This window comes from Nilaparvata lugens, chromosome 7, assembly GCF_014356525.2.
Source record: "Nilaparvata lugens isolate BPH chromosome 7, ASM1435652v1, whole genome shotgun sequence".
Lineage (NCBI taxonomy): Eukaryota > Metazoa > Arthropoda > Insecta > Hemiptera > Delphacidae > Nilaparvata > Nilaparvata lugens.
In genome coordinates, this window is record NC_052510.1 from 45,176,732 (window position 1) to 45,204,406 (window position 27,675).

At 35.1% G+C, this 27,675-nt stretch overlaps 1 protein-coding gene across 2 annotated transcripts in view; it reads left to right on the forward strand.

Moving 5' to 3' along the window:
* Positions 1 to 643: 643 nt before the first annotated feature.
* The window catches only part of LOC111059291 (protein tipE), a 116,897-nt gene continuing 89,865 nt past the window's right edge, over positions 644 to 27,675 (forward strand). For both annotated transcript variants that reach the window (XR_005571836.1, XM_039432873.1), the window contains exon 1: positions 644 to 1,373. Coding sequence is in view for 1 of the 2 variants with exons in the window: in XM_039432873.1 (XP_039288807.1) it covers positions 658 to 1,373 (716 nt within the window). In the remaining variant the exon portion in view is untranslated. The remainder of the gene's footprint in view (positions 1,374 to 27,675) is intronic.

Consider the following 27,675-nt stretch of genomic DNA (forward strand, 5'->3'; position numbering starts at 1 on the left):
GAATAGAAAAAAACAGTGCTCCATCGAAAGCCTCGGCAAACATCTCTCGTACAGTGTTATGCTCTATTGAATTGGAAGAGTGATAGATCATTGACAATTTTACAGTCATATTTGGGAGAGATTGTAGTTTCATAGAGAATGATACAACTCTATTTCATAGAGAAAACAAACAGAGATCAATCAATATCATGTTCTATTGAATCGGCAAGAATAATATATTATTGGTATATTTTCCAATGAGCACTAATTGTAATTAGAGAAGGTTTTTGTTCCATAGACAATGATACAATTTAAGTAGAGCAAACAAACAGTGTTCAATCGATATCGATATCATGTTTTATTGAATCGGAAAAAAGTTAATTATTGGCATTGACTATTCCGATAGTGACTATAGCAATTAGGGCAGGTTATAATTTAATACCCAATGATATGTCTTTAGGGTAGGGAGAAAAAACAGTGTTCAAACGAAAGGCCTATTAAAAATGAATCAATATTATGTATTGAATTAGCGAATAATAGATGATATTGGCAGTAGTGACAGCAATTAGGGTGGGTGTGTGAGGGGTGAGGGTGGTGATGGAGATGCGCATGCGCAGGTTGGTGGGGGTGGAAGGGTGTCGGTTGGCAGTGTGGCTTACACGGTGCTCGGATGAGGCTATGCGGGGAAGCAGCTGTGAACTGCTGCTGGACCCGCAGGCTGAGCTCAGGAAGCGCCGTCTGCTGGAGCTGGCCCGTCCGAAGAAGCGTCCGGCTCGGCGCACCTGCCGTCAGCGCGTCTGGTTCTACGCGACGTCGCTGTTCGCGATGACGGCCGTCTCGGCCGGATCCAGCCTGCTCTTCCTGGTACCGCTCTACGTCGATCCGGCCATCTCGACGCTGGCCGCCGACTTCACGCCGCAGCCCGTCACCTGCGTCACGGTGCGTCGCGACGACCGGCGCGGCATTAACAACTGTACGTGGAGCAGCTGTCGCGAAGGCTGCACCAGTGACATGTACTCGTGTACGCACATATTCGTGTCCTACCACGCACATAACCTGTCCGACTCCTCAACGCCGGATGACTTCACGGACGAAGCTGTCCTGCTGGTGAACATCAAGGGCTGCGGCTACCCGCCCGAGGTGCGCTGTGCCGACTTCAACACGCTGTACGGCGAGGAGGGCGCCCACTTCCCGTGCTACTACTCGCGCCAGAATCGGACTATTGTGATGACCAGCTACGACCGCGACAAACAGGTCGAGGTCATTATTAACTATTTCGCGATTCCGTTTGTGGTGACACTGGTCACGTCGGTTGTGCTCTGCGTGATGCACTGTGACTGTCGCAACACCACGCCGCCACGCTCCTTCCGCAGGGCTCGTGTCGAGGATGCCAGGTCAGTCATCAAACAACTTTCATTGTACATCACCTAGTTCTTATTTACCATTGTTTGACATTGCCCATTATACCGATGACCGAAATCATAAGTATCTGCATTTGTAAGGCTCATTCAGTATGATGCATTGCTGTTTTTGTTGAAAGTTGTGACCACAGTTCTTAAACTTGTGCTCAAGTAATCCAAGGATTATGATGATTATCATAATGCTAGAGATTGTGCATCAGCTAGTTTTTATTCCATATTGTTTGACATTTTGCCCATGATCGATGACCGAAATCATATTTATATGTATTTGTAAGGCTCATTCAGTATGCACATTGCTATCTTATGTTGAAAGTTGTGTCCACAGTGTTCTAAAACTTGTGCTTAAGACATGCAAGGATTATTATGATAATAATAAGAATCGAGAATTCAGTTGAATGTATTGGCCAAATTTTTTGACAATAAAGTTTCATAACGTGAATTAGCTACCTATATTTCTACGGGAAGTGATGTCTTCATGAGTCCTACATGTCCTAGTACCACATGTGTCCTAGTAGACTACTTAATAACACTTTTGTCCTCTTAGCTTGTGCATAGTTAATGATAATGGGTGATTGGAGGAATATGATAATAGAACAGGACACACGGGAGTGGCCCGAGAAAACTTTCTTGGCCGGCCAGGGATCGAACTCGGGACCTCTGGTTTGGAGCAGCATCTGAACCAACTTCATTGCTACGGCCAACTTCATTAATTTTGTATGAACGCTGTTTGATATCTTGAAGATTTCCTATGAAAACTTTTGATCATTGAAAGAAAGAAAGAAAGAATATTTTATTTTGCCAATGTACAATACAATAATGAGATGAAATACATTTTTACACATACTTGGCACAGCCATCAAAGTAAACTTGTGCGATGGCTGTGAGTTCATACAGGAAATTAAATTATATAAATAAAGAAATTAAAAGTAACAAAAATCCAATAGGTAGTACAGTGACAAAAAAAAAGAAACCTCATTCAACACATAACCAAAATGGAGCTGGTAACGAGATTATGAAACTATTAGAATTTAGGTAGTCTATAAAAAATATTCTGTTCAACCCATATATTTATTTCTTTAAGAAGTTTTTTAGTAATTTTTGTATTTATGAAAATAATTGGAACTTTGTTCGAAAATATATTACAAAAATAAGAGAATTGGTGTCTACACACCACTAACTTAATAAAATTTATATTAAAAATGTTTGATACTGCTGGTCGTGTTTGGTATGGTGTATGCCTTATTTCTAAATTACTTATATTTTTATTTAAATGCGAAACAATCTTTATCACATATAACTGCCTAAGTGTGGGACACTTAATGTTCCTATTGAACATTATTGAATAGGAATAAACCTATAAATACTCATATCTTCAATAAACTAGGAGTAAAGATGTATATTTTATACTATGTTAGAAAGATAAATAGGCCTTTACACAAGAACCAAGAGAGGGAAAATTGTCTGGTTCTGGCTTAAGCAAGTGATTATTTCATTTTTTGGACCTTCTCATCCCATAACAATATTTAACAACGCACATTACACTTTAGACACGCATGAAATGACAGGTTTGTGATAAAATTCTAGTTCGCTTCTTTCTAATGTAAGGGCTTCTACCATAGGTAGTGCTTTATCCTATACATTTCTATAGGAAAACCTCAGGTCATTATCGTTGCTTCATTTTTTGAAATAGTTTATATCTGTTATGTCCCAAAATACAAGTTTAAGTTTATGTTTTGGAACATTCAATTACCGTATTATGAATTACCTCGAGTAATTGAAAGTGATTAACATAGGACAAAGTTAGAATTCAACAAAAGCATTATCAAAGGTTAGTCAGGAATAATAATTGTAGTTAATCTGATTCGTGTTGAATATTTTTAAATCATACAATATATATTCATATAATATATAACAAGGTATTGGAGCAGGTGTCTCAGTTCACATATCTGGGTTGTGAAATTAGTTATAAAGATGAATTGGATGTAGAGAAGAAGGTAGGAAGGTTCCAAATGATTTGTGGAAGTATCAGTAGGACATTGGGAAAGAAAGCTTTTATTCGACATTAAAAATAAAATAAATGGGTCCGAAAAGAAAAACGAGTAAACGTCAAGATTTAGTCAGTGAAGGAGAAAACGATTCGCAAAACCAAATGCTTGGAAAAATACTGAAACCAACAGTTTTATCGATTGACCAAGATTCAGATGAAGCACCGAAAACGTGGAGACATTGGAAGGTAACATTTTTAAACTTCTTAAAAAACAGTTCAATCCCGAAAAAGGATGAATTGAATGTTTTGATCAATTATGTGTCACCGAATATTTTTGAAAGTATTTGCAATTGTATATCATTTGAAGAAGCTATAACAACTCTTGAAGAAAGCTTTATAAAACCTCAAAATGTAGTACATGCACGTTACTGCTTATCTAAAGCAATACAAACCCATGGAGAATCAATTGATCAATTCTATAATAAACTAAAACGGCTAAGTTTACCATGTAACTTTCAAGCAGTCACGGCTGACGATAACAAAAGTGAATATATCCGAGACGCGTTCATCTCCGGATTAGAATCATCGAAAATCAGACAACATCTTTGCAACACTAAAACAACTGAGTGCGCTTTGAGTGAAATATATTTCCAGAACGAAGAATATAATGATTTTCCTTTGATCGTATTGAACAAATGTTGCGCTAGTGTAATTTTGGGACACGTTTTTCTCAAGAACTCTTTCCACATCTGAAACTAGGCACTCTGCAGTGGAAAAAGAAGCTTATGCCATTGTGGAATCAATCAGGAAATGGCGACATTACTTACTTGGACGAGAATTTACACTTATCACAGACCAGAAATCAGTTTCATTCATGTTTAGTAATAAACAAACCAGCAAGATTAAGAATGACAAAATCCAACGATGGCGCCTTGAATTGTCAGAATATAAGTTCAATATAATTTATAGAGTTGGAAAAGAGAATATACCAGCAGATACACTATCAAGAGTCTGTGCCACTGTTGGATGCCATACAGATATAAAGAAACTGATAAAAATTCATGAGGACCTGTGTCATCCAGGAGTTACTCGACTCCATCATTGGACCAAAACAAAGAACTTACCATATTCAATAGATGATGTAAAAGAAGTATGTTCCAAATGTATTACATGTTCTGAAATGAAACCACGCTATGCCAAAGGAACTGGCCGCCTTATCAAAGCAACTCGACCATTTGAACGTCTTAATATGGATTTCAAAGGCCCACTACAATCAAGTTCAAGGAACAAGTATATTTTAGTTCTTATAGACGAATATTCCAGATTCCCATTTGCCTTCCCCTGTCCTGACATGACTACTAATACAGTAATAAAACACCTTACATCACTATTCTCTCTTTTTGGTGTACCGTCTTACATACATTCCGATAGAGGAACATCGTTTATGTCATCAGCTTTGAAAAATTTCCTACTATCAAAAGGAATTGCCAGCAGCAGAACATCGCCCTATAATCCAGCCGGTAATGGGCAAGTCGAACGGTACAATGGAGTTATATGGAAAAGTGTGATGCTAGCCCTAAAATCGAGAGGTTTGAACAACAGTCACTGGGAACAAGTTCTCCCCGATGCCCTTAACTCTATTCGTTCCCTATTATGCACAAGCACCAACTGCACACCACATGAGCGGATGTTTTTAAATGCAAGAAACTCAAGTAATGGAAAACCATTACCAACCTGGCTATTGACACCTGGACCAGTATGGTTGAAGAAGATGACAAAAAACTCAAAACAAGAATCGCAAGTTGAAAAAGTTGAATTAATCGAGAGTAACCCTGAATATGCGTTTGTTCGCCACAACGACGGCAGAGAATCGACAGTCTCACTTCGCCAGCTCGCCCCATACCCCACGAGTGCCGATTGATATTAAGGGGGGAAGATTGTGATGATAAAACAGCTGTAATATTTATAATCTGTTATCTCTGTTACTAAGACACATATTTAATGTCGAATAAAGCTCGTGTTGAGTCCAATTCTATTACATACCACAAGCACGATACTGAAATTTTATAAGACAATGGCAGCTCCACTACTACTCTATGGTAGTGAATCGTGGGTAACATCAAAGCCACTTGAGAGTAAAGTGCAGGCAGCTGAGATGAGATTTCTTAGCAGAACTAAGGGCTGTGACAGAAGAGATCACATCAGGAATGAGGATATACGGAAAGAGCTGAATATCTTCTGCCTGAATGAGAGTGTTGCATCTCATCGTCAGCAATGGAAAGAGCATGTGGAACGAATGTCAGCTGATAGGCTTCCTCACAGAATTTTCAAGTATAAACCCGTAGGCAAACGAGACATAGGCAGGCCACGAAAAAGATGGCAATGATCATTATATTTATTATAAAATAAAAACAGTAGATTGTAGTGATGCTTATGATGATATTATAGATTAGATTATATTGGTGTTATTAATTTATAGATTTTATTTATTATAATTTTTTTTATTCTTATTACAAGCTGAATGTGAGTCGGAACAGGCAATAGCCTAATCCCTGATTGAAAGAAGAAGAAGAAGACAATATATACGTACGCGCTTCTTGACAAGCAGAGTAATAAAAATAACTGAGCTCTGTAACGCTTTGACTGAGTTTGAACGGGATCAGTTGTCTCAATTCCAGATCAGACAAAAACTTGTCCTGTAGAGTGACTTAAATATCAATCCACATAATATTTTCTCTGTCCATAGGAATAAATTTTTGAATATTCGTTTTAGATTTTCATATTAGAACAATTTATTAGCAACCTCTGTGTGAAATACAACAATTTTTCCTGTATCTTGAGAGAAATTATATTAATTAGCGATTCCATTCTGTTCGTGTTATCATTAAGTCTAAAATGTTCATGAATTGATTGAGTCTCTCATTACCTAGATGTTAATGAAACTTTAACTTCAACTACTTTTCACTTGTTTTTCATATTAATGTTACAAACTGATGTAACGCCTTTACTTTGTTTTTACTTACTATGTAATGTATAAAGTTTTTGAATAAAATGAATTGAAAAAAAAATATTGAAAAAAAAACAAGTTCATTTGAATTTATATATGGAATAGGGAAATATCAATGGGAAATCGATGGACGTTCAATGAACGTGCATTAAATAGTACTGTGACACTAAATCAACAAAAATTAATTTTGTTGATGGATATTCCACGAGTTTTCCCAATATTTTTTGCCAGTACCTGTGAATTTGCTGCCCTTTCAAGCTAATGAAGTTTCGGCAAAGTAACAGCATAATTCAAATGAGGAATTTAGCAATGTCAAACTGGATACAACTGGAAAATTATTGCATGACTGCAAATTCACACTGATAAAAAGCAAGATTAATACTTGTGGCGTGTATATCAGATTGAATTGTGAAAGCAAAGAACTGATTTTAAAGCACGCAACGTGGAATACAGAATTGTAGAATTCAGAAATTATGCGTTTTTTATAAGTTGTTTAGTTGTAAAAGGCAGTACACCGTTGTAGTTACGGTTCTATTCTTGTTGAAATTGATGATAACTTTGGGGAATTGTGAATAGCGTTATAGGATTAAAGTTGTAGGTTGTGCGTCGTATTGCATACTTGCCTACAATGACCACATTCAAGTATCGTGTCTCACGCTAGCTTTTCAATATTGTTGACAATAATTAATTCAATTCAGGGAAGTGAATAATTTTTTTCAGGATTCAAATTTTTATTACTTTTCAATTGATTAAGTGATGGATTGCGCAGTTCTTTCAATTGTGTTTAAGTCATAGTCTATGTAAATTGAGTCAATTATGAATGCTCAAAATATGAATTTAAATGCAAGTGAATGAACTGTGATAAATTTATTTAGAGGATTTAGATTGGAATTTTTTCATCACAAACTCGAAGTTTTCAACAGAATGATGAAATAAGCATTCAATTTCAACGAACATCAATCGAAGCGATCTCATTTCTCATGGAAGGTGTGATGATCGTGTGATTAAGTAGTTATCGTGCTGTTTTAATGTAGTTGTATGGAAAATTATAGATGAATCAATCGTTATTTGTTTATTTTGATAGTCATGCTTTTGAATTATATGAATATCATAATTCACTTGTTATAAGTGAGAATTGTTTTAAGCTAGAATAAGCCAAAAGGAATTAATTGGTTCCAAGGGATATGGATTTGATTGATATTTAAAAAACCACCCATTTGATACAATGTGATGACACTAACTTATAAGAATATATTATAGATAACCGTGATGTAGATTTTGAAAAGAAATCATGATAGATTATCAGAAACTTTTGCACAGGATGGACAAATATAATTCCCGTGAAAGCTCTAATGAAATTTCTCTTTCAACATACTTCCTCCTGTTATCCAACGCTTCAAATACTGTAATTATTTTTAGGGCGCTCGTTTTTGAAGTTTCCTATTACAGCAGAGAGTAGAGTGATAGAAAGCTCTTATAACAAGGAAGTTGGATGTTCCTGTTGGGGCCGATTTTAATGAATGGGACGCGTTTCATCAATGCACTCGTCCAACATATGTTTGATATCGATGTTGTCAGCTGATTGCACTTCTGCGCGCTGGCAAATTTCCGGTTTGGGGGTGTTGGAGGGGTTGCTAGGGGGGTTGAAGAGTATCAGGGGGGCGGAGTACCCCCTTCAGGAGTGAGGGAGGGGGAAGGAACTACGCAGGCGAAATGAGATTTGCAGCAGAGAGCGGGTATTACCGTGAGCCGAATGGGAATTTTCCAAATTGACTTACTAATCTCACATTTCTGAATTTCCTTCGTCAGCTGGTCACCGATGAATTATAAGCAGAATAAAAAGGTTTGGTTGATGGATTTCCCCTGCTGGCAAAGTAGGGGCGCGCGGTGATGATTGATTTCGCTGAGTCGCCCTACAGAATTTGCATTGTTGTTATCACGTTGTCACCTGCCATCACAAAATGAATTGACAATTTATTCACTTTCCTAAAATTTATACAGTTTGAAAGATTTTTTTCAAATCATAACATTACACTCAAAACTGGTATCTATATTTAGGGTGTAGTTATTATACTAGTAAGCCCCCTGGGCTGAAGGACTCGCTTATTTCAGGATATTGACGATTTACTTATTGCCTAGTCAATCCTTGAATATTTTTGGTATTTTATCATTAATCATTGATTCGAAATCGTTGAGTAGACCTACTGGTACTTGGTTTATCGATGTCATGACTCCTCCATTGTCTGTCGTTTCTCTCAGAGAGAACGCTCTCATCCTCTCCTCTTTTATCTTTAGAAGAATCTCTCTGCTCCTTCATCAAACAACCATCTCATCCTCTCCAATCCCCCACTTTCCTCTCCTCCAACTCCTTCTCCTCCTCCTCCTCCTACTACTACTCCTCCTTCTCCTTCTGCTCTTCCTCTTTCCCCCCTCGTCATCCTCCTCTTCATTCTCCTCCTTTTCCTTCTCCTTTTTCCCCTTTCCACTCCTTCTCTCCCTCTTCCTCCTACTCACCATACCAGCTAACGTTTTCATTGAAGAGATTGTTTCAAGTCTGAAGAGGCATCATCGAAATGAATTTAATTTATTCAGTAGCACCTGTCGTTTGGAAATCTTGCTCCATGCCTGGTTAAAATATTTTACGAGTTTTAACAAGTGTTGTGCTGCTGCTGTGCTGCTGTACAAAGTAATATGAGATGGCGGCAGTTATTATACTCTTAATAAGGGAAAGAGAAGAGTTGAGAGAATAGAAATAGAATTTGAGAGCGCGGCAATATCTCACTCGCATCAACTTGTAACATCTATTACCTGCGAATCAAGAATTCAATTGTTCAACACCAATGTATTTCGAGTTTATTCTCAAATAAACTTCCATAGTTTATTATGAGGATATTTCGATAGTGATGAATGAATCTCATTATATCATATAAAGTACAGTACAATAGGTTTTTCTATCTATAATATTACACTATGGTTTGGGATATCGGGTGACATCCAGTAAAAGGAACGATTTTTAATAATAAGTAGATCTGTGGAAGATCAATTTTCTTCGAGTTCCGGTGTCCAATTTACCTGGAACATAGAATCATTTTTAATGGATATAAATATAACTAGTAGTTGCTGGTTGACTTGTGAATTAAGGTATATCTGAAGTGATCTCCACAATATCAACTCTCATTTGTGAAAACAAGAGAAAATCCAATTTTGGCTACATATTTCAATTTCCTGATAATAAATCAATAATTAAAAAAGGATAAGTGGAAAATACACAGCGAGTTTTCTTCCGCGATACACTGCATGCATATCCCATTACTCACGTAATAAAAGGATTTCAAAGTACAACGTTAAAATGATATCAAAATTAATATGCTGAATAGTTTGATTGAATATGAACGCAGCTTTCTTAAGATTTTTTATTTAAGATTATTACTGGACGTCGAATCAAATAATACTATATTCATCATTAAGACTTAACACTGTGGATTGTATATGACTTGGACTTGATAACAGTTTGAAGCAGCAAAACATGAAGTAGGTTCGAAAGAGTTTATTTAATAGCGACGAGACTATTAGTGGAGTCCAGAAGCAATGAAAATGGTGACCAAGTGAAATAGAAATAAGCACACAGCGAAAATCGTTGACCTCAAGAGACTGGAACGAATTCTATTCTACTCCTGTGGGAAAGAGAAAGAATAAGTGAATAAGAAAGGGTGAAAGAAGAGGATGGAAAGGAAGAGTAAGGGATCAGGGAATGAGGGAAGAAAGAGAACAAGAAGAAAAAGCAGGCAATGGTCACGCTAGCCAGATTAGTACCTTGAAAAACTGTTGAGGCCACCTTAACCTCCTCGGAGCAAAGTAGAGAGGGTTGAACTCTCGGCCTGAATAAACAACCCTAAATAGGCGAATTATCAACTCTTACGCGACGCAATCCTTTGAAATTACTTTCTCGGTTAATTACACGCAATGAGCCAATTTTCTGTTTCATTTGAGGTCTCTTTGGGTTTCTTTTTTAATTATCTTGAAAGATAGCTTGGAAAGGCTACTGTAGCACTCTTTGAATATAACATTCTTACCTGTGGTTTTTCAAGCATATATTTGTATTTTCCTCATTATTCATAGAGGAGCACATCTATTTCCCCCAAAAATGTTAGTTAATATCGATAAAAAACTGAATTCAATAAACGTGAGAAAGTATTATATTCTTCTATTTTTTTTGAAATTTGTATACTGTTGAGTTGAGTCAATTAAGTGGACTCTTTGACTTTGTTTCGTCGAATTATGAAGCGTCTCTCTTACAAAGCATTATCCACTTTCTTACTCAATACTTAGCGGAAATAAATATAGTTCTAGTAAACTTAAACTACATGGTGGACTACTTGAACCGTATACCTTATGGTGTAATCTAACTAAATTAAACACTTTGCGGGATATCCTCGTCACCCTACAGCGTATCTTCATATAGGGTATATTTAGACCTTCAAAGACTCTCCTCCCATCTCAACATAATTTAATGAAAGGGTAGTTGTTGTATCGCTTTCTATTTCCTTAGAATTATTATTCTTTTGAAGTGAACTGTAATACGATCAGTTGGCGTAAAAAGAGTGCTTGTGTTCATAACAGTAAACAAGCTCTCATTTTAAATTTACCTGAGAACTTTTTACAAGACACAGGGAAAACTCGCGCAGTGCTTTTGAGGTTTCTTAATTGGAACTATTCTTTCATGGGAAGTTGTTGACAAAACTCAACTGTCGACTTCTTTTCCCTTTTTTGCGCTTTCCGGCAGCTTTGCTTTTACTTTGGAAGCAAAAGGTAATGAGGCCATTTAGACGCTGAAGGCACTCCATTCATGCAACTCCACTCATTCAGTCCGGTCCAAGTTATTTTTCTCAGTTCTTTTGAAAAAATAAAATGATTAAATTTTCCGGTCGTTGAGTTCTAGGATGTGGTTGTGCAAATTTCATGCTTTTATGATACTGTTCATCAATTTTCACTCTGTTATTTAGTGCTTTGATTTCTATTTTTTATGTTTATGGATTTTCTCGTATTCTGAGACAAAGATTGTGGTGGATCAGAGCATATTGAAAAGGCGATATGAGCTTTTTTTGAATGAGCTATTGTGACTCTAGTTTAAGTGGGGAGGTATCTAATTCATGAACTCTTGGATCGGTATGAAAGGCAGACTTGAGGCTTAGCTGACTCAAGTCTCATCTAACTCTACTTAGATTTTCAAATTGACTATATGAATGAACGACAAAAAACACAAAATAGATGCAGCTGTCTGATATTACTCATATTCTTTATTGTGGCTTAATAATAATTACTATAATCTTTTTCTATTCCTGGTAAATTTAAGTAAAATTTATCTCTTATACAAAATCATTTCTCATTAAGTGCTTAATGCTGCTTGGTTGCTGATTCTTTTTTCGACTATCTTAATCTGAACAAATACATCTTCACCGTATGAATAACCTGTCCATCTAAGCTAAACTGATCCCCATTTCTTCCAAGAGAGCCAGAATATAATCTCCTCGATCTTGAATGATTTCTGCAATCGAATTGAGAAAATATTTTGGTCAGAATGCGTATCCTTTCTCTCTATATATTGTGATAATTCGTGTTGATAAATGTTAATATCAATCATTCATTATCAGAACGCTGTTATAGTCATTGCATAAAAGGGATTTACACTCTTGAGTATTCAAGATGATAATCTATATAGGAAGATTCCTCAAATTCATCAAAGGCAAATGCAACTTGTGAAGTATTTTGGCAAGTAACATATTGCCATTGAAAAAAGAGGGGCCTTTAGTGCTTGAAATGTATGAAAGAGAGGCTTAGTAGGGCTAGAAGAAGCGATATATGCAAAGGGTCTCCTGCTGATGACGGGAAAGCTTCTTGACGTATAATGAAGTCTCTTCCTTTATTTTTCTCTTTCCTCCTCCTTCTTCTCCTCTTACCCTCACCCCTCTTTTCCCAGTAATTAGTCGCGACTCTTCTTAGCGCATATTTTGCTCCATTCATTTTCTCTCCGCTCGTAAACAGCTGCAAACAGCAAAGCAAGAATGAAAGTCACATTCGTACTATCTCCACAGAGCATTTCATGATTCATATGGGTCTTTTTGCAGTTTATTCTGTGACTTCTTGCTGCTTTACTTAGTATATAGGGCATGTAGGCCCATTCTGGTTTTATAATTATTTGAGACCATGTATATGCTCAATAGTAATACAATTTTCCCCTAAACTTTCATGTAACTTTCCCCTAAATCATGTTAAATCCTGAATTTATAAAAATGAGAGTTAAAGAGAATAATAATGCAAATGCAAACTGAAATCATTCTATATTTAAGAGAAGTTCTAAGGAAATAGTGCATTTGTTTAATGGTTTAAAAACTCGTTATCCATCATTCAATACTTATTCTTAAAACCTTATACAATATTATTCGATAGCTCAGATATTCTGAGGGAATCGATCTTCCATAATCAGTAAAATGAACTGTTTTCGTGTTTAAAATGAGTTTAATTGGAATAGTGGATCAGCTCCATTCATATGTTTTTTTATTGGAAATGTATTTTAAATAAAGTGTGATTTGATCTTTATACGTTTCTTCTGAATTCTCTAAGTATGTCCCTCTCTGCTAAGATAGACGTGATGTACTGATATAGACGGTTATGACTCTATAGACAGTTGAAAATAAGAATACAACATTGAAAGCAAAATAAGGCATAAAACATTAGTTCCCTAAATCGATAATGAAGCGATAACATGCATTCATTCCAATAAAGGTCAAAAATCCACGTTTAATGGAAAAATCTAGTGACGCCATTTTTGCTATTGAAGATCGCTGATAAGAAAATGTAAATGGAAAATGGAGTAAATGGGAATTGGAAAAGTATTTTTGCCACTGGTTGATCCTTTCTTGCCTGTTCCTCATTACCTGTTCCATCTTGCCTTTTCATTATTTTTGCGACTTGCCTCTTTCTCTTGCATTTTTTTGCTAGGGTCTTTCCTTTCGAGTGCCGCTTACCTCTTTCCAAGTAGGGCATGCCTCTCTGCCCTTGCCTCATGCCACTTGCCACTTGCCACTTGCCACTCACCTCTTGTGAATGTAATTGCATCAAAACATTTTTATGCGCGTCGAAGCAGTCTGCGTAGCGTGACACAACTCCAGATTGTCATTACAGATTAAAACAGAGAATAAAAGTTGTAAGTAACGGTGGCGAAAAGTCTGGAAATAAAAGCTGTGAGGAAGGCGGAACCAGATGAAAAAGAAATAATGGAGAGCTCTCTTCCTTCTCCTCCTCCTCTGTCGTGTTACTGTCAAAATTACGATCGGTGGAATGTCGATAAGTGTATTGAGTTGGTGTTGCCTCACTTTATAATTCATTTCGGATGACAAATCTTGGTAACGCATTAATGATTTAAATGACTCAGTCTTCGGGATTTTTGTTTCAATGGAAATGGAAGTGGAAACACTACTATTCTATTTTTCCGATTTTTTCTGACAGGGAGCAAAATCTTTCCTTTATCCCAGGTGTCGTAGGATACCTGGGTAACCTGAACAAAAAAAGAAAACTATCGACATTTTTTCCGCTACGTTTTTGTCTATGTTTACATTTTTGTATTATATTTGCGTTGAATTACTTGTAAATTCTTACTGTGAGATGATCACTCTACTACAAATATAGTAAAAGAGAGTGCATGAATAGTAAGGGAGAAGTAAATATAATAGAGAAGTAGTTATGATGGAAATATGATAAACTTATTCTATGAACATCTAGGATATGGAGAGGAAGTAAAAGAGAATGTAATAATTCCATTATGTAATGGATGTTTTCGAAGCAATTTCGAAACATATCAAGAATTGATTAGAGAGATTCGAGGCTCGAGGTTAGAAAGATTCTTCATACATATTGATATAACGTTGAGGTACAACAATCTATGTTACATAGCTGCTACTCTCTTGAAAACGTGTAGGCCTACATTGTTCCTGTAATATACTTTCGAATTTCATATCAGATTCAACTTCAAAATTCAATTTTAATGCTAATTTCATCCAAGAATCAGTGTTTTTTTACTTGTCATTCCAACTGTCCTGTGAATAACTCGTATTTTCTGAGGTATAACTCGTATTACGAGCTATGTATATTATATCACTCGAATCTTCCAATCCAATCTATGCAATTCATCTCAAAGTTTCAGATTAATTGCGTCACATCATCTTCACATCCATTTGTCAAATAACCATACTTTATGCTTCAGATAAGTTTTGAAAGGATACTGTTCCCAATTCATTCTTTCTTCTCTTAAATTTTATTGTAACTTCATCAAATTGTAACTTCTTCATATGTTATCTAGAGAATATTAGTGAATATAATAAAATCTGAATTTAATAGTTGCGTCAAGTATCAAGGAATCGCTTCTTTCAAGTAATCTTCTCTTCAATTGTATCCTCTTCACGTGTTATTTATAGAATATTGATGAGACAAAATCTGAAATCAAAGATGCTTAAAATATCTTGGAATCCTCCTTTTAAGTGTTAGTTTAAAAGTTTCTCCTGAATTCTATCCTAAATATTATTATTTTTATTATTATTATTATCATCATCAAGCCATCCTCAAGTCTTTCAATTTTTTATCACATTATCTGGAACAATTCGATAGCATAGTGTTATCTGATGAAACTGTCAAATCTCGGATAGCACCGGCACCAATCAAAGTGATTAACGAACCTCTTTCCGTTCTATCCAAATGAGAGTGATAATTTTTTCCTCCAATTCCCCGATGACTGCAACAAGTGTCTCCCTCTTCAAGAGCCTCTTTCAGAACGTAATAATCAACCCTGTCCCTCCCTCCCTCTCCCCGTCCTCCCACCATTAGAGGGAGCCCACTTCAGTTCAAAGCTTAACGAATTCATTATTGAGATAATTAATCTCCAGCTCTTGACAGAAATCACTTACCCCATAATTACTGTGAATGTATATTGTTCCATGGATAACATTTGGGCACATTTGAAATTAGAGTTTCTAACTTAGCTCAACAATTAGAGACCATCAATAAAGGGGACAAAAGCTGTACTCTCAATGAGAACTCGTAGATCATCCACTATCTTCTATGAATCCATCAGAAGTCGTGAACAAGTTTTCTCTGGTTGAAGATGATGTGATCATCTTCTATTTAATATTTTTTCATGTATCTATCACAATTAATTACATTATCACATATATTATTCGGGTATGGAATTAAAAGGTATCAATCATAACCTACATAATATTTGAACGATTTGAGACAAAATTTAGAAATAGAAGAAGTTTTGGGCAAAACTTTTCTGACTATTTTTTTTCTGACTATATTGTATTGTTTACTCCATCCAATAAATAAATAAATCATCAATGAATTTAAGTTTTTGAATCTTGATGAATAGAAATCAATTATCTATATGAAGATGATGATTTTATGATCTAAATGATGTTCTTAACAAGAATGATTTTGAGGAGGTACGAGAAAATAAAACCTTTTCCATTTGTATCTTGATAAGATAAAATTGGAATAAATCAGGAATATTATGAATTCGGTTGATATTTATTCAATGACTTTGTCATTTTATGAAAATCGGGAGAGAAGTAGCTCAAGATTAAACCTACTTCTTATTTTTTCGTAATCATTTTGATGACATGTGATATTTGTTGAATGGATAAATACAAATAAGAAATCATTTAAAACCATTCAGTTTCAATTTAAAGTAGAATACTCTTTAATGTCACGTAATGTCGTGTGATATTAAAAAGTTTTGATACGAGAAAATCGATTCAGAATGAAACTAATTTTCTTCTTTCCGAAGAGGAACATTATTCGTTAGATGTGTGAAAGTCGACATCAATATACTCTCACATATGGTGGTAAGTGCCTTAATTTGCAGGGCTCTGGAGTAATTTATCAGTCAAAGTTTAAAATTTCCACTTGAGACTATGAAAATATCGTAGAATGTGTTCCATCTAGTTTCAGATGAAAATGCAGAAGACTGCATTCATAAAACGACGTTAACAGAAAAATTGCATGCTCTGTGAAATCACATGATAGGAAGTAATTTCGTTTCTCTGGAAATAATATTCTACTCCACCATCATTTGAATGCAGTGACTCTATCTAAGACTAGGAATAGCTTTATTGTCGCCGGGAGTTATCAGAATAATTTGAAATATTAGTTGAATCTGGGAATGTCAAGTTGAAGTTGAAGTTGAAGTTTATTATTTGACAGAAAAAACTAATGATTTCACATCCAATGATACGATGTACTGGAAAATCTATCTCAAATTTATTGCTAAATACTGTTTCGACCTTCCGATTATCATTTATCATCTTTCTATTAATTTGAGTATATAATATACGAAATGATCAAAATCTATTTGAAGTGAATCATTCTATGATTCTAGATCAAAATCTAGGAATTAATAACATGTATTAATCTCCATTTCAAATTTTAGAAAATACAGTATTGGTATATAATCATTGTATCCTTTTTGCGTTCAACTTACGATTTACAATCTGTGAATTTCGAGTGTACCTTCCCATGATCATTGTCCAATCTCTTAAATTTCTCATCGCTTGTTGCACTTCGGCCTAAAGCTGGGTTTTTGTTTGTGTTTAAATGCCGTCGTCGACCACGACAGAGCGAGGAGCAGATTGGGTTGATTTCAATTTGTCTAAATAACCTAAAATATTATGTTCAATTATGTTTTAATAGGGGAGGTTGAGTTTATAATTTTTATTCTTTTAAGTGGCAATATGTTGATATTATCAGAAATGTTTTGATTCTTGAATAATCCTATTATATTAAGCGAGCAATTTTTGTATATTTATATCTGGTAATTTTTATATCTAGTTATTTATGTTCAACGGATTTCGAAAACGGCTCTAACGATTTTCACGAAATTTGGAACATAGTATATGATATAAAAATGTTATGATATAGGTTTATGATTTATATGATATAGGTTTATGATATAAAAGTTCGATTGCACTAGGTCTCATCCTTGGGAAAACTCGCTGAACGACATTATAAGGATAATTCATCCTTGGCTGAAACAGCTGTGGATAGTAAAAAAGTGAGTGAGCGAGTGAGTATGTGAAAAATCAAAATATCACATCCCCGAAATTCATAAGATGACGTATAGCCAGCAGTGAAATAATATACACGATCATTCTAGAGAATTGTGTTCTGTTTATCAATTTAAATAGAAATAACGAGCGAAGCCAATACCTACTATTACTTAAGTAATATTACTTAGGTATTGGCGAAGCTCGGTGCCCCGATATTGAACATAAAGAAAGAAAAGTTATTTGATCAGCTGTTTTAGCACACTTGAAATTTGGTCAGTATGAATGTCAACAATGCTTGTCGTCATCGACTGCGGAAGTTTACGCACAAACTAAAATGGATTTGGAAATATATATTTACTGGAATTCTTGAACTTCATGAAATCCTCTATAATTTTGAATGAGCTTTCGAGCAGCTCGTTTGAAGTTTTTAAAGCTCCCTCATTTCCAGGAAAATATTGCAATTTAGTTGTCACTAAATATTTCAACAACGCAACTATTATATTCTATACGTACCAAACTTTTCACTCCTATGTATCTCAGTACTGTTGATTAAATAGAAAAAGCTTCAGAAGGGGACAGGTTAGACTCGAATAAAAGTTCTTGAAGTTTCTTGCTTGAAGAGGGTTCCGCTTGGGAGTTTGCAACTTTTTTGCTACATTTTTTCGCTTCCAATTTCACCACAATGCCAAACGAAGTTTCAAGTGAGAAGAAAAATGTTTGAAAGTTGTATTGTGATGGATGAAAGAATGGCCATTCGGTTTTGTACATTTTTTTTGATTTCTGAGAAATAATCGTATTCAGAATTGTTCACTATTATTGATTATTATGAATGAGTTTATTAGAAAGAATTCACTTTCTGGAGGAAGTTCAGTTGTTAGTTAGTTCAGCTCAGTTCAGAAAGTTCAGTTGGTACCTATTATTTCTAATAATTCACGATCAGACCTTGGTTGTGTTTCAAGCACTACGTTCACATCATCGTTACGAACAAAACGAATATTTTGTTTATTGAGAGAACAAAATCTCAAGAGCAATCATACATTATTTTGCAATTTAATCCACCAACAGTAGGAAATAAACATTTTTCAAACAATACACTCGATTAAAATTTGATTTGTCTTGAGGCATCCAAATATATCGTCCAACTTATGAAACTCTGCAAATCAAAAGACGAACAAGAATCTATTACATTTTTTTCTCTGGAATTTTTTTCGTCTGGACGGCTCTGCTGAAATCATTGTCAAATATCGAGATCGAGATGAATAACGATTGTGATTCCAGATTTGGATAACGCGTCCTGAAAATGTATTAGAGAGAAAACTTTCATCAAGTAAAAAATTTAGAGCCAAATCAATTTACTTATGAAGATCAAGCAGATTGGAATCAATAATTGAACATCAGTTATTAAGTAAAATGTTGTTACGTAGATCGCATGTTTACTCTGCTACATGATTTTGGGACGTTCAGCTATCAACATGTTACTGATGTTAGAATTTACTCAACTGCTATCAAAGTCAAATTATGCGTTCACTATTCCTTCAAATGTCGTTAATACGTTGATATTCAGGGCCTTGGGATGATATTATTTACTGCCATTCGTTTTACAATCTTGATAAGTATAATTCCGGAAGGATTGCTGGAAACAATAAACTTGATTCCGCTTCTTCAGTAGAGCCTATAAAACTGCCGGATCAGGGCTGGCAGCATATTACTTGCATAAAAGCAGCCTTCTAGCACAAAGCTGTTGACTGAGGCAGTAAATAGAACTTCACACTGGATTCAGCCGGGTCTCAACCTCTAATCGATCTACAATCCAGAGCTGCACAGTTCTCCAACTCCTCAATCCTCTTCATCACCTTGTATTCTTCATTCATCTTCTTTATCATTCTCATTCTCAAATCCTCTTTTTAACGTCTGGGATTTTACTTTCAGTCTTACTTCCCTTAAAATCCGTCTGATTCATCATTTCTCTCCTGTTCAATCCAACTTTCATTTCTCATTTCTTCTTTCTGTACATCCTGCTCACTCTCTAAGAGGTTTTTGTCTCCAAGAGTTTTTGAACCCCTCTTTTCTTCGTTTACTGCATAGCTTTTTCTTTCCTGAGAGTTTACTTTTATCGTATCCTCCGCTTTGCCCAATTCTCATAATTTCAATTTGTTAGTGCGTAGTTTCTTCTCATTAACATTGAAACATCTCTCTAGTCTTTTAATCATTTGTCTCCCTATTCATTCTCTCCATTACTATTCTCTGGTTCATAAAATGTGGCTCCCGTTTTGCATGAATTACTTATTGTTCGATAAATTGTACTGAATGGATACTCTTTTCCTAAGTATTTTCTCTAAGAATTCTCTCTTTCTCTACATATCCCAATTATATTTTCCTTCATATTTCTATTCAACTATATGTCATATCCCAATTATATTTTTCCTTGATATTTCTATTTAACTATATTCTATATCCCAATTATATTTTCCCTTCATATTTCTATTCAACAAAATTTGCTTTGGTTTGAAACGGAATATTTAGTTTTTTTCATGGTTCACATAGCAGCACTATCAACAATAGATTCCTGTTGGCACTTCCTCATCACTATTCTTACATTACTCAATCCAATTCATAAATAATAATAAGCTCTTAAAACCTTAACAATAAACTCTTGTTAGCACTTACTAATTAATATCATTACATTACTCTAACCCATTTAGAAGTAATAATTAACTTTTCTCCATAATAACCTCTCACATTGGGTTAGTTCTTATAAAATATTAGAAATAGCACTATTAGTCAGTACGATTTCTTACCAAACATTATGTCAAATCTCCTCCTTTTCTGAATTTCCTTTTCTGTCATTGAGGTACTAGTAGTTATAAGTAAATATGACGCTGGATGCTACGGAACAAAGTCGATATTCAAAAGTAGACTAATGCAGGACACAATACACGGCGGGCAGTTTGAAACCGAGAAAATACTGGTTCGTTCCGGTGATAGTAGAAGACGGCGGCGGTGACGATGCATAAGGCGTTGGCGTTATTCGCGGTGATTAATCCAAGTCATAAAATTGGTGATATGCTTGGTGTTCTTGCAGCGCGACTGCGAGTCACGCCATCATTACATTTCTCATTTCATGATACATTTCTCACCTGATACAAGTAAAACATCTCAAAGCTACAACTGAGAGTCCTTTTAAAATTTCATTTGCAAATTCTTTGGCGTTCTTTACAATTGGACCTGTATTGAAACTCTTTCCTGTAAATTTGCGCAAGTCGATTGAGGAATAATTCATTAAATCTTCTGAAATCGCTAATAAACTGCTGACAGCGCTATTTTCGCTATAAGAAATACTTTTTGCCAGAAGTAAAAATTCTCCACAGTTGATTTATTGAGTAGGTCCTATATTTTTACAAAATTCAATATTATTTATAGCTAATTATGATTTTTTGAAATGAACAATTCCTAATTTTCAGAAAAATTGAGATGCTGATGAATAAGTAACTATATTAGAGGAGAATACAATATGTTAGAAACCATATAAAAACTTCACTCAGAAAGATTCACTGTGTAATAATAACTCAATACAGAGAATCTGTATTTATCATGGAAACTAGAAACAGTGTACTAGTGTTACACTGTGCACTGGCTTGATCCGTGGTCTAGTGGATAGAGTGCCTGCGTAGCAGCATAGAGATCCCGGGTTCAAACCCTCTCACAACCAAAAGTTTTTTAACCAGATCACTCCCGTGTTATCGGATGGGCACGTTAAACTGTCGGTCCCGGCTGAAGTATGACAGTCGTAAGGCCCATTGACGGTTTAAATTATATATTCAGGAGGTGGGACCTTCCCGCAAGGGACTCCCCACCAACAAAAGCCATACGAATTTAATTTTTACTGTGCACTATTTGATAAGTTCACGTGTAAAGTGAGTGGAAACCTCCTTCCCATGATATTAACCGACTCTTCATTTCTGATCAAGCGAAACTGTTTCTAATTTTTCTAAAACAATTTATTAGAGTGATAGACTGTTAGAAATAGTCTTCATGTTCCAACCAGTTGATAGTAGAATAGTTGTTTTCGCAGTATATAAGATAGAATAAATTAATGGATGAATCCGACTCAAGTAACCATAAATCATGAAAGTGTTCACAGTGCAGAGGAACAGTGTTGTAGACTACCACAGTACTATACAACAGCGACCACCTTTTGTCATATTAGTTTGCATACGATTTTTATTCATGGCCAAATTCAATTCCGAATAGCAATGGAGCATACAACTCTGATTAGAGAGTCTGGTGCCCCATAGAAATCAGCTCCATGCATCACCAAATGACATTGGCTCGCCGTATTTTATTGGACGCTTTCGAACTGAAACAGTACGGATGACCCTCCCTCCATTTAGTTAGCATATTTGCCATTCCGGCTGCTCTGTGATTTATTGCATATGAATATCAATCCAGCCGTTGGTCAGAGCCCAGCCTCCTCATACAATTTATCTCTCTCCATCTCCAGGGCTATCCTATCTCATGAATAGCAACAAGTATCGTATGCTTCATGAGAAAAAATCATATTTAAATTTGATTATAATCACAATCATTGTCGATGAGAATTCGTTATATCAGCATATTCATGATTCTCCAGTGATATAGGAGAATTCATATGCAAACATTAATTATTACAATCATAGTTATTTTGCAAATTTATTGAAATACAGCACATAATCAATAGCACCCATGTGATAGCTAGCAAGATAGTGATAACTGATTATGATAAATATAATATTTTCATACATTTCAATAATAATGTTAGTTCATCAGCTCAAACCAATGTACCTAGAATACATGTATGTTCATTCTGCTTATTGCTGTGATGAATTATGTTAAATAATACAAAATGATATTAAATGCTGAATTGAATTGATATTATTGCAAATGTACTGATTTATAATAATTCCGAAATTTTGAATAGAAATGCAAAAGAGCATTTTTCGTTTGAGTCAATGTACCTAGAATAATACATGTATTCTAGGTACATTGGCTCAAAATTTCGGAATTATCATAATTCAGTACATTTACAATAATATCAATCCAATTCAGCATTTAATATTATTTTGTATTATTTACAAAATTCATCATAGTAATAAGCAGAAGGAACATAAGATCTATTATTTTAGTACAAGCAGGTAAACCGTGCTTCGCAAGAGTTCAGTTGTAAACTTGACCAATTGAAATCTTGTAGAATTGAAATTAGGCCTATAACCATCCCCGATAAATTAAGAATCTATATTTTGCAAAATTTCAAGTTAAAATTAAATTCGACATCAATTACGTGATGATGCGTCATTCGTGAATTTCCTATCCCGTACGTGTATAAGCCAGTTCTTTCCTTTATTATATAGATTCCTTATTCAAGATAATTCATCACAGAAAAGCATAAAACAGGAACATGAAAGTATCTAGGCAGCGTAGTGGGTCAGTCTGAAAACGTCACTTCCAAATTTCCTAGTTTGTAAATGCTCATACTCTTATACCTTTTTTTACAAATCCTGCCAACCTTTTCACAAAACGTATCATAATCTAATTTAATTTGAATTTGTCTGCATAAGACTATGTTAAAGTCTATCTGATATCATAATTTGATAGGTGACCGAATTAAGGAGTAATATAAGCTTAGTACTATTCCTATCCACCAGTATTATTTCTAGAAATAATGCCAACTATCAAAAAATGTTGTATGTATTACACTTATCCAATCGCGTTATCACATAATATTTATTCGCTTCAATTTGCTCATTCCTTTTGTTCCTCTTTGATTGATCTTTGTATTACTTATTAGAGTGGTGCATTGAGCAAGAGGTAGAATTGGATTCCGATTGGAAGAACTAAGGATATTTTTGTCACATTCTCATCCTTCACTTTTATATGAATATTGTGAACACGTATTTCTACCGTTAGAAATACTGTTTATGTCGTGGTCAAATACCTGGTACTGTCTTACCTACCTAATACTGGTTAATTGCCTGTGCCATCTGTAATGATCACGTATGCGTTATGTACTCCAAATGTGAATTAGTCAGAATTCTTCGCCAAAAAACTCAAGTCAGTTGCTGAATGTTTCAACTTGAGCAATTTAGAATCCAGGACTTCCAACTTCAGCTTGCTTCACGAAGCAAGCTGCATTGAGAGGCTGATAATAGTTGCTGTCAGATTTTCCTGTTTCATTATCAAAATTTGAAATCCATCAACTTCAATACAAGAACATTATATCTATTTCACACCAAAGGCGTTAATTCGCTCGTGAACAGTTTGGAGTTATGATTCCACAAGTGATATTGTTATGTAAATCTTAGTCAGAAGTTTGGCGGTTTATTTGCCAAACGAATTTGTAGGGATTAGTCACCCCTCCACCCCCTCACAACCCTGTTGGTCGTATTACACTTGTCTGCTAACGCCTCTTGTGCCAAAATTGCTCTTGCTAACCCGACCCCCACAGTTATGGTCGAAGGGGGTGGAGCTAAGGGGGCAACGCTAAACGGATTAGACAAGCATCTCTTTAGTCTAGCAGCTTTGGTCGTTTGTTTACAATGTGAACTATATTATAACTTATAAGGTAATTCATCTGCTTGATACTTGTGAAAGAGACGGACACTCACACCCTTATTATATCAATATTTTTATTTTTATATTTGACGCCCATTCACAAATGTGAATCTCAACCTTGCAACTTACCAATCAGTAACTAGACAACGTTTTATCGCTAGGTACTCTATTAGCCACATTCATTAATAATATCAGGGACCGAGCTTCGCTCTGGAGTACAAAAGCATAAAAAAAATATTACGAAAGAAGAAATTATAATAACATTCATACAGAAATGTTCTATCTAATCACAGGAAATTAAGATTAATTCCCAGAGGAATGCAAAAATTTCCCTCATAAAGGCTCAGTTGCACTAAAGCCGGTTAAATTTTAATCCTGATTAACTTCACGTGAACCAAATCAGAGAAGATCATTTCAAAAAGATGGATCTACTGGAATTTATCACAATTGAAAATAACTTTTTTGCAACCGGCACTAAGTACCTGATTGAATGATATATATATATATATATATATATATATATATATATATATATATATATATATTATATATATATATTCCATAAAATGTCTCAATAATCATACTTTTCGGTTTACTCACATGAGTTTTAACATCATTTTTGTCCATGTAATTCACTCTTATGATTTAAAAATCTTTAGGATCATGGCATAATGCTATTGTTCGAGGAATGTTGGTAGATTTGTAATTTAAATTGTAATCTTAATTCATGAATTATCCATTCAACATTGTCATTGATAAACAATGTCTGTTGAATAATGAACAGCTTTAATATTTTTACAAAACTAACGTCTAAATTCTAAGTGGACTTGAGAATAAAAATTCTGCGCCATCAATTAATAAAGGAAGTTGTGTTGAGAGCTTCACCCGATAAAATTTGTTAATAATGTTGGGCGATATAAATTCAAGTATTGTACAATTCACGAACTATCCAAAGCTTCAGGCTGATGATAAAAATTGCAACTTTATTGGCAAATCAACATTGGAAAAGTCTTTGGTCACGGCCTGTGTAAGTTGATGGGGGAAAGAAATCAAAATGAACTCTTCCAAATGTGGCCTGAACGCTTCTTTATTGCGGTTAGTCATGCACTTATTTCCGAACAAGAATAGCCGGATAAGCTGATTGTATAGGCATTAACTGCGAAATTTAGGGCCAGAGGTTCACACAACAATCTTCGGATGTTTTGCTTTCCGTAGAACGAAAATATTGCTTCAAACTTTTCTTCTGACATTCCGGAATCGGAATAGCAGCCAATTTCTCGTGTACCTCACTTGCTGGTAACTCAGCATTTCCCAAGGTTCTAGGATTGGAAGAAGAAGCAACAATTCCACCTCAAATTCGAAATTTTCGAAGTTTATTTCAGATTTTCAGAATTATAGCTTACTGGAAGTAACATGGAAATATTCAAGCATAGCTCTCTAAATGTATTCATCAATTAATGTTTTTCAGTCCTATTTTTCTTATTCACAATTCAATTGATATTATTCATTCACATTGAGTTCAGTTCAAAAATAACGAAAGTTCGGTGTGGCATATTATAGGTGAAGAAGTACTGGGAATATAAACGATATAGCCTACCTTTCATTGGTGCAGATAAGAATAATAGTGTACTGAACTCGAATAAGTGAATCACACTCGAATCCATTCAGAGCATTTGTCAGTAATTGTAGAGCATGTACTAATAATAAGAGATGATAGAAGAGCATTACAAAGAAAATTTAATGATTGATTTATTTTATAATTCACTCTTGGATAATTTGATCATTATTATAATATCAAGCTTCACCCCAAGATGGAAGTAGCAGTTAGATTTCCAATCTACAGTTTTGCGAATATCGCTGCTAATTATTTTGAACCTCATCTTAATTACACGCTTTACCAGAGCTGCTACCTGCTACTTCCCCCGTAATTAGCTGCTAGTTGACTCATGAAGCAACCCAAATTGGTGTGAATAGCTGGCTGGCTAGATTGAAGCGCACGTTTACAACACTTCCAAGACGATAGAAATTCGAGAAGCTTTGACCTATGATTACGTCATCCTGATCCGTTGATGAGAGGCTGTGAGGTTGCAGCGGTCTCTAGCAAGACTGGTAGACCAGTCTCCGATGCCAAATTAGGCCACTGTTTGTACTCAAAGGTCAAAGCTGGTTGGATGGTGGATGCCGCATTCACCATTATCTATTGTGGTCTGATTGGTACCTACTACATCAATAAAGGTACTAGAGTATACAATGTATATGGGAAATTTGACAGTAGTCGAATTCAAAGGCATCTGTTTTTCAATTTCCTGATGCAGATGGCACAGATATATAAATCTGTGCATTATACCAACGTGTAATGTACTAGTTATTATCAATCCATAATTATTAACTCTCTTTTTAGAAACAAACAGAATTTCTCATTCAAATGTGTTTTACAGTTTTCGACATACAGTATCAAAAAGAAAGATAACTTTAGCAACAACAAACTAAGAAAAAATTGTTAAGGCGAAATCTCATGATTAGATGTATTTGGTTAACATGCATACTAATAACCACAGACAAAACATCTTTGCATCGAGTGGAGCTTGTAATTATTATACCATGACTATACAATGATCAATAAATCACACAGTGCTCTTTCGTCTTCATTGAAGCATTAAGCTTGCGCTACAAGATGATAAAGGTGTTCTGTTCAATTTTGTTCAACAACTCCTGCTACACAAATATCTCTCGGATTATCTTTTTCTTGATACTCACACATCTCGAAACCACGATAACGATGTTACACTTTGGACGCTTCAATCATTCGGGGCACTCGAAGAACAACTCGAGAGCAGCGTGACGTGCTTCAACGGAGACCAACTACGAAAGAAAGCAAACGAAGCGAATCTTTGCTTGGGAATCTTTTCTGGAGAGATGTATATGTGTCGGCCTGGGCAGCCAGTGATCTTGACACGTCTTCCATGGACTATTCTTTATAACTATGTTTTTTCACATCTATATACTCAATCTCCAAGGGATCGCAAAGCTACATAGCTACAATATGTAGTTTGATCTTTTTATATGTGTGTGTGACTCCAAGAGATAACAGAGCTATACGCATGTCCCTATTCTTGTTGAAGCTCAATAATATTTGTAATTATCTTTATTCGCGTAAACCAATGTTCTATGCTTACATACTTCTACTTCCATATTGATAAGAAATTCACTTCCTTCAAATTATATTAGTTAAGATTCAACGGATAGTTGATATTACGGATATCAAAGGGTTTATAAGATTTTACCTGTTGTAGAGAGTTACAAGTGAATACATGAAGAGATTATGGAGTCTTTGAATTCGGAAAAAAATCAATTCAATCGATCCTTAAGATGTAAGATTGAACACTAATTATACCACCGTATAGCTTTAGTGATGCTGGATAAAATTATTCAATTTCTCATTATCTAGGGAGCTCTCGCGTACCCAGGTTCTAAATTAATATTGTTGATCTCTAATTTACGTGTAGGCGCAGAGAGTCTCTAATGAATCACACTTTCACATTGATGCATATATTATGAGAATCCTCACCTTCTCTTTTGCATCTTCATAATCACCAT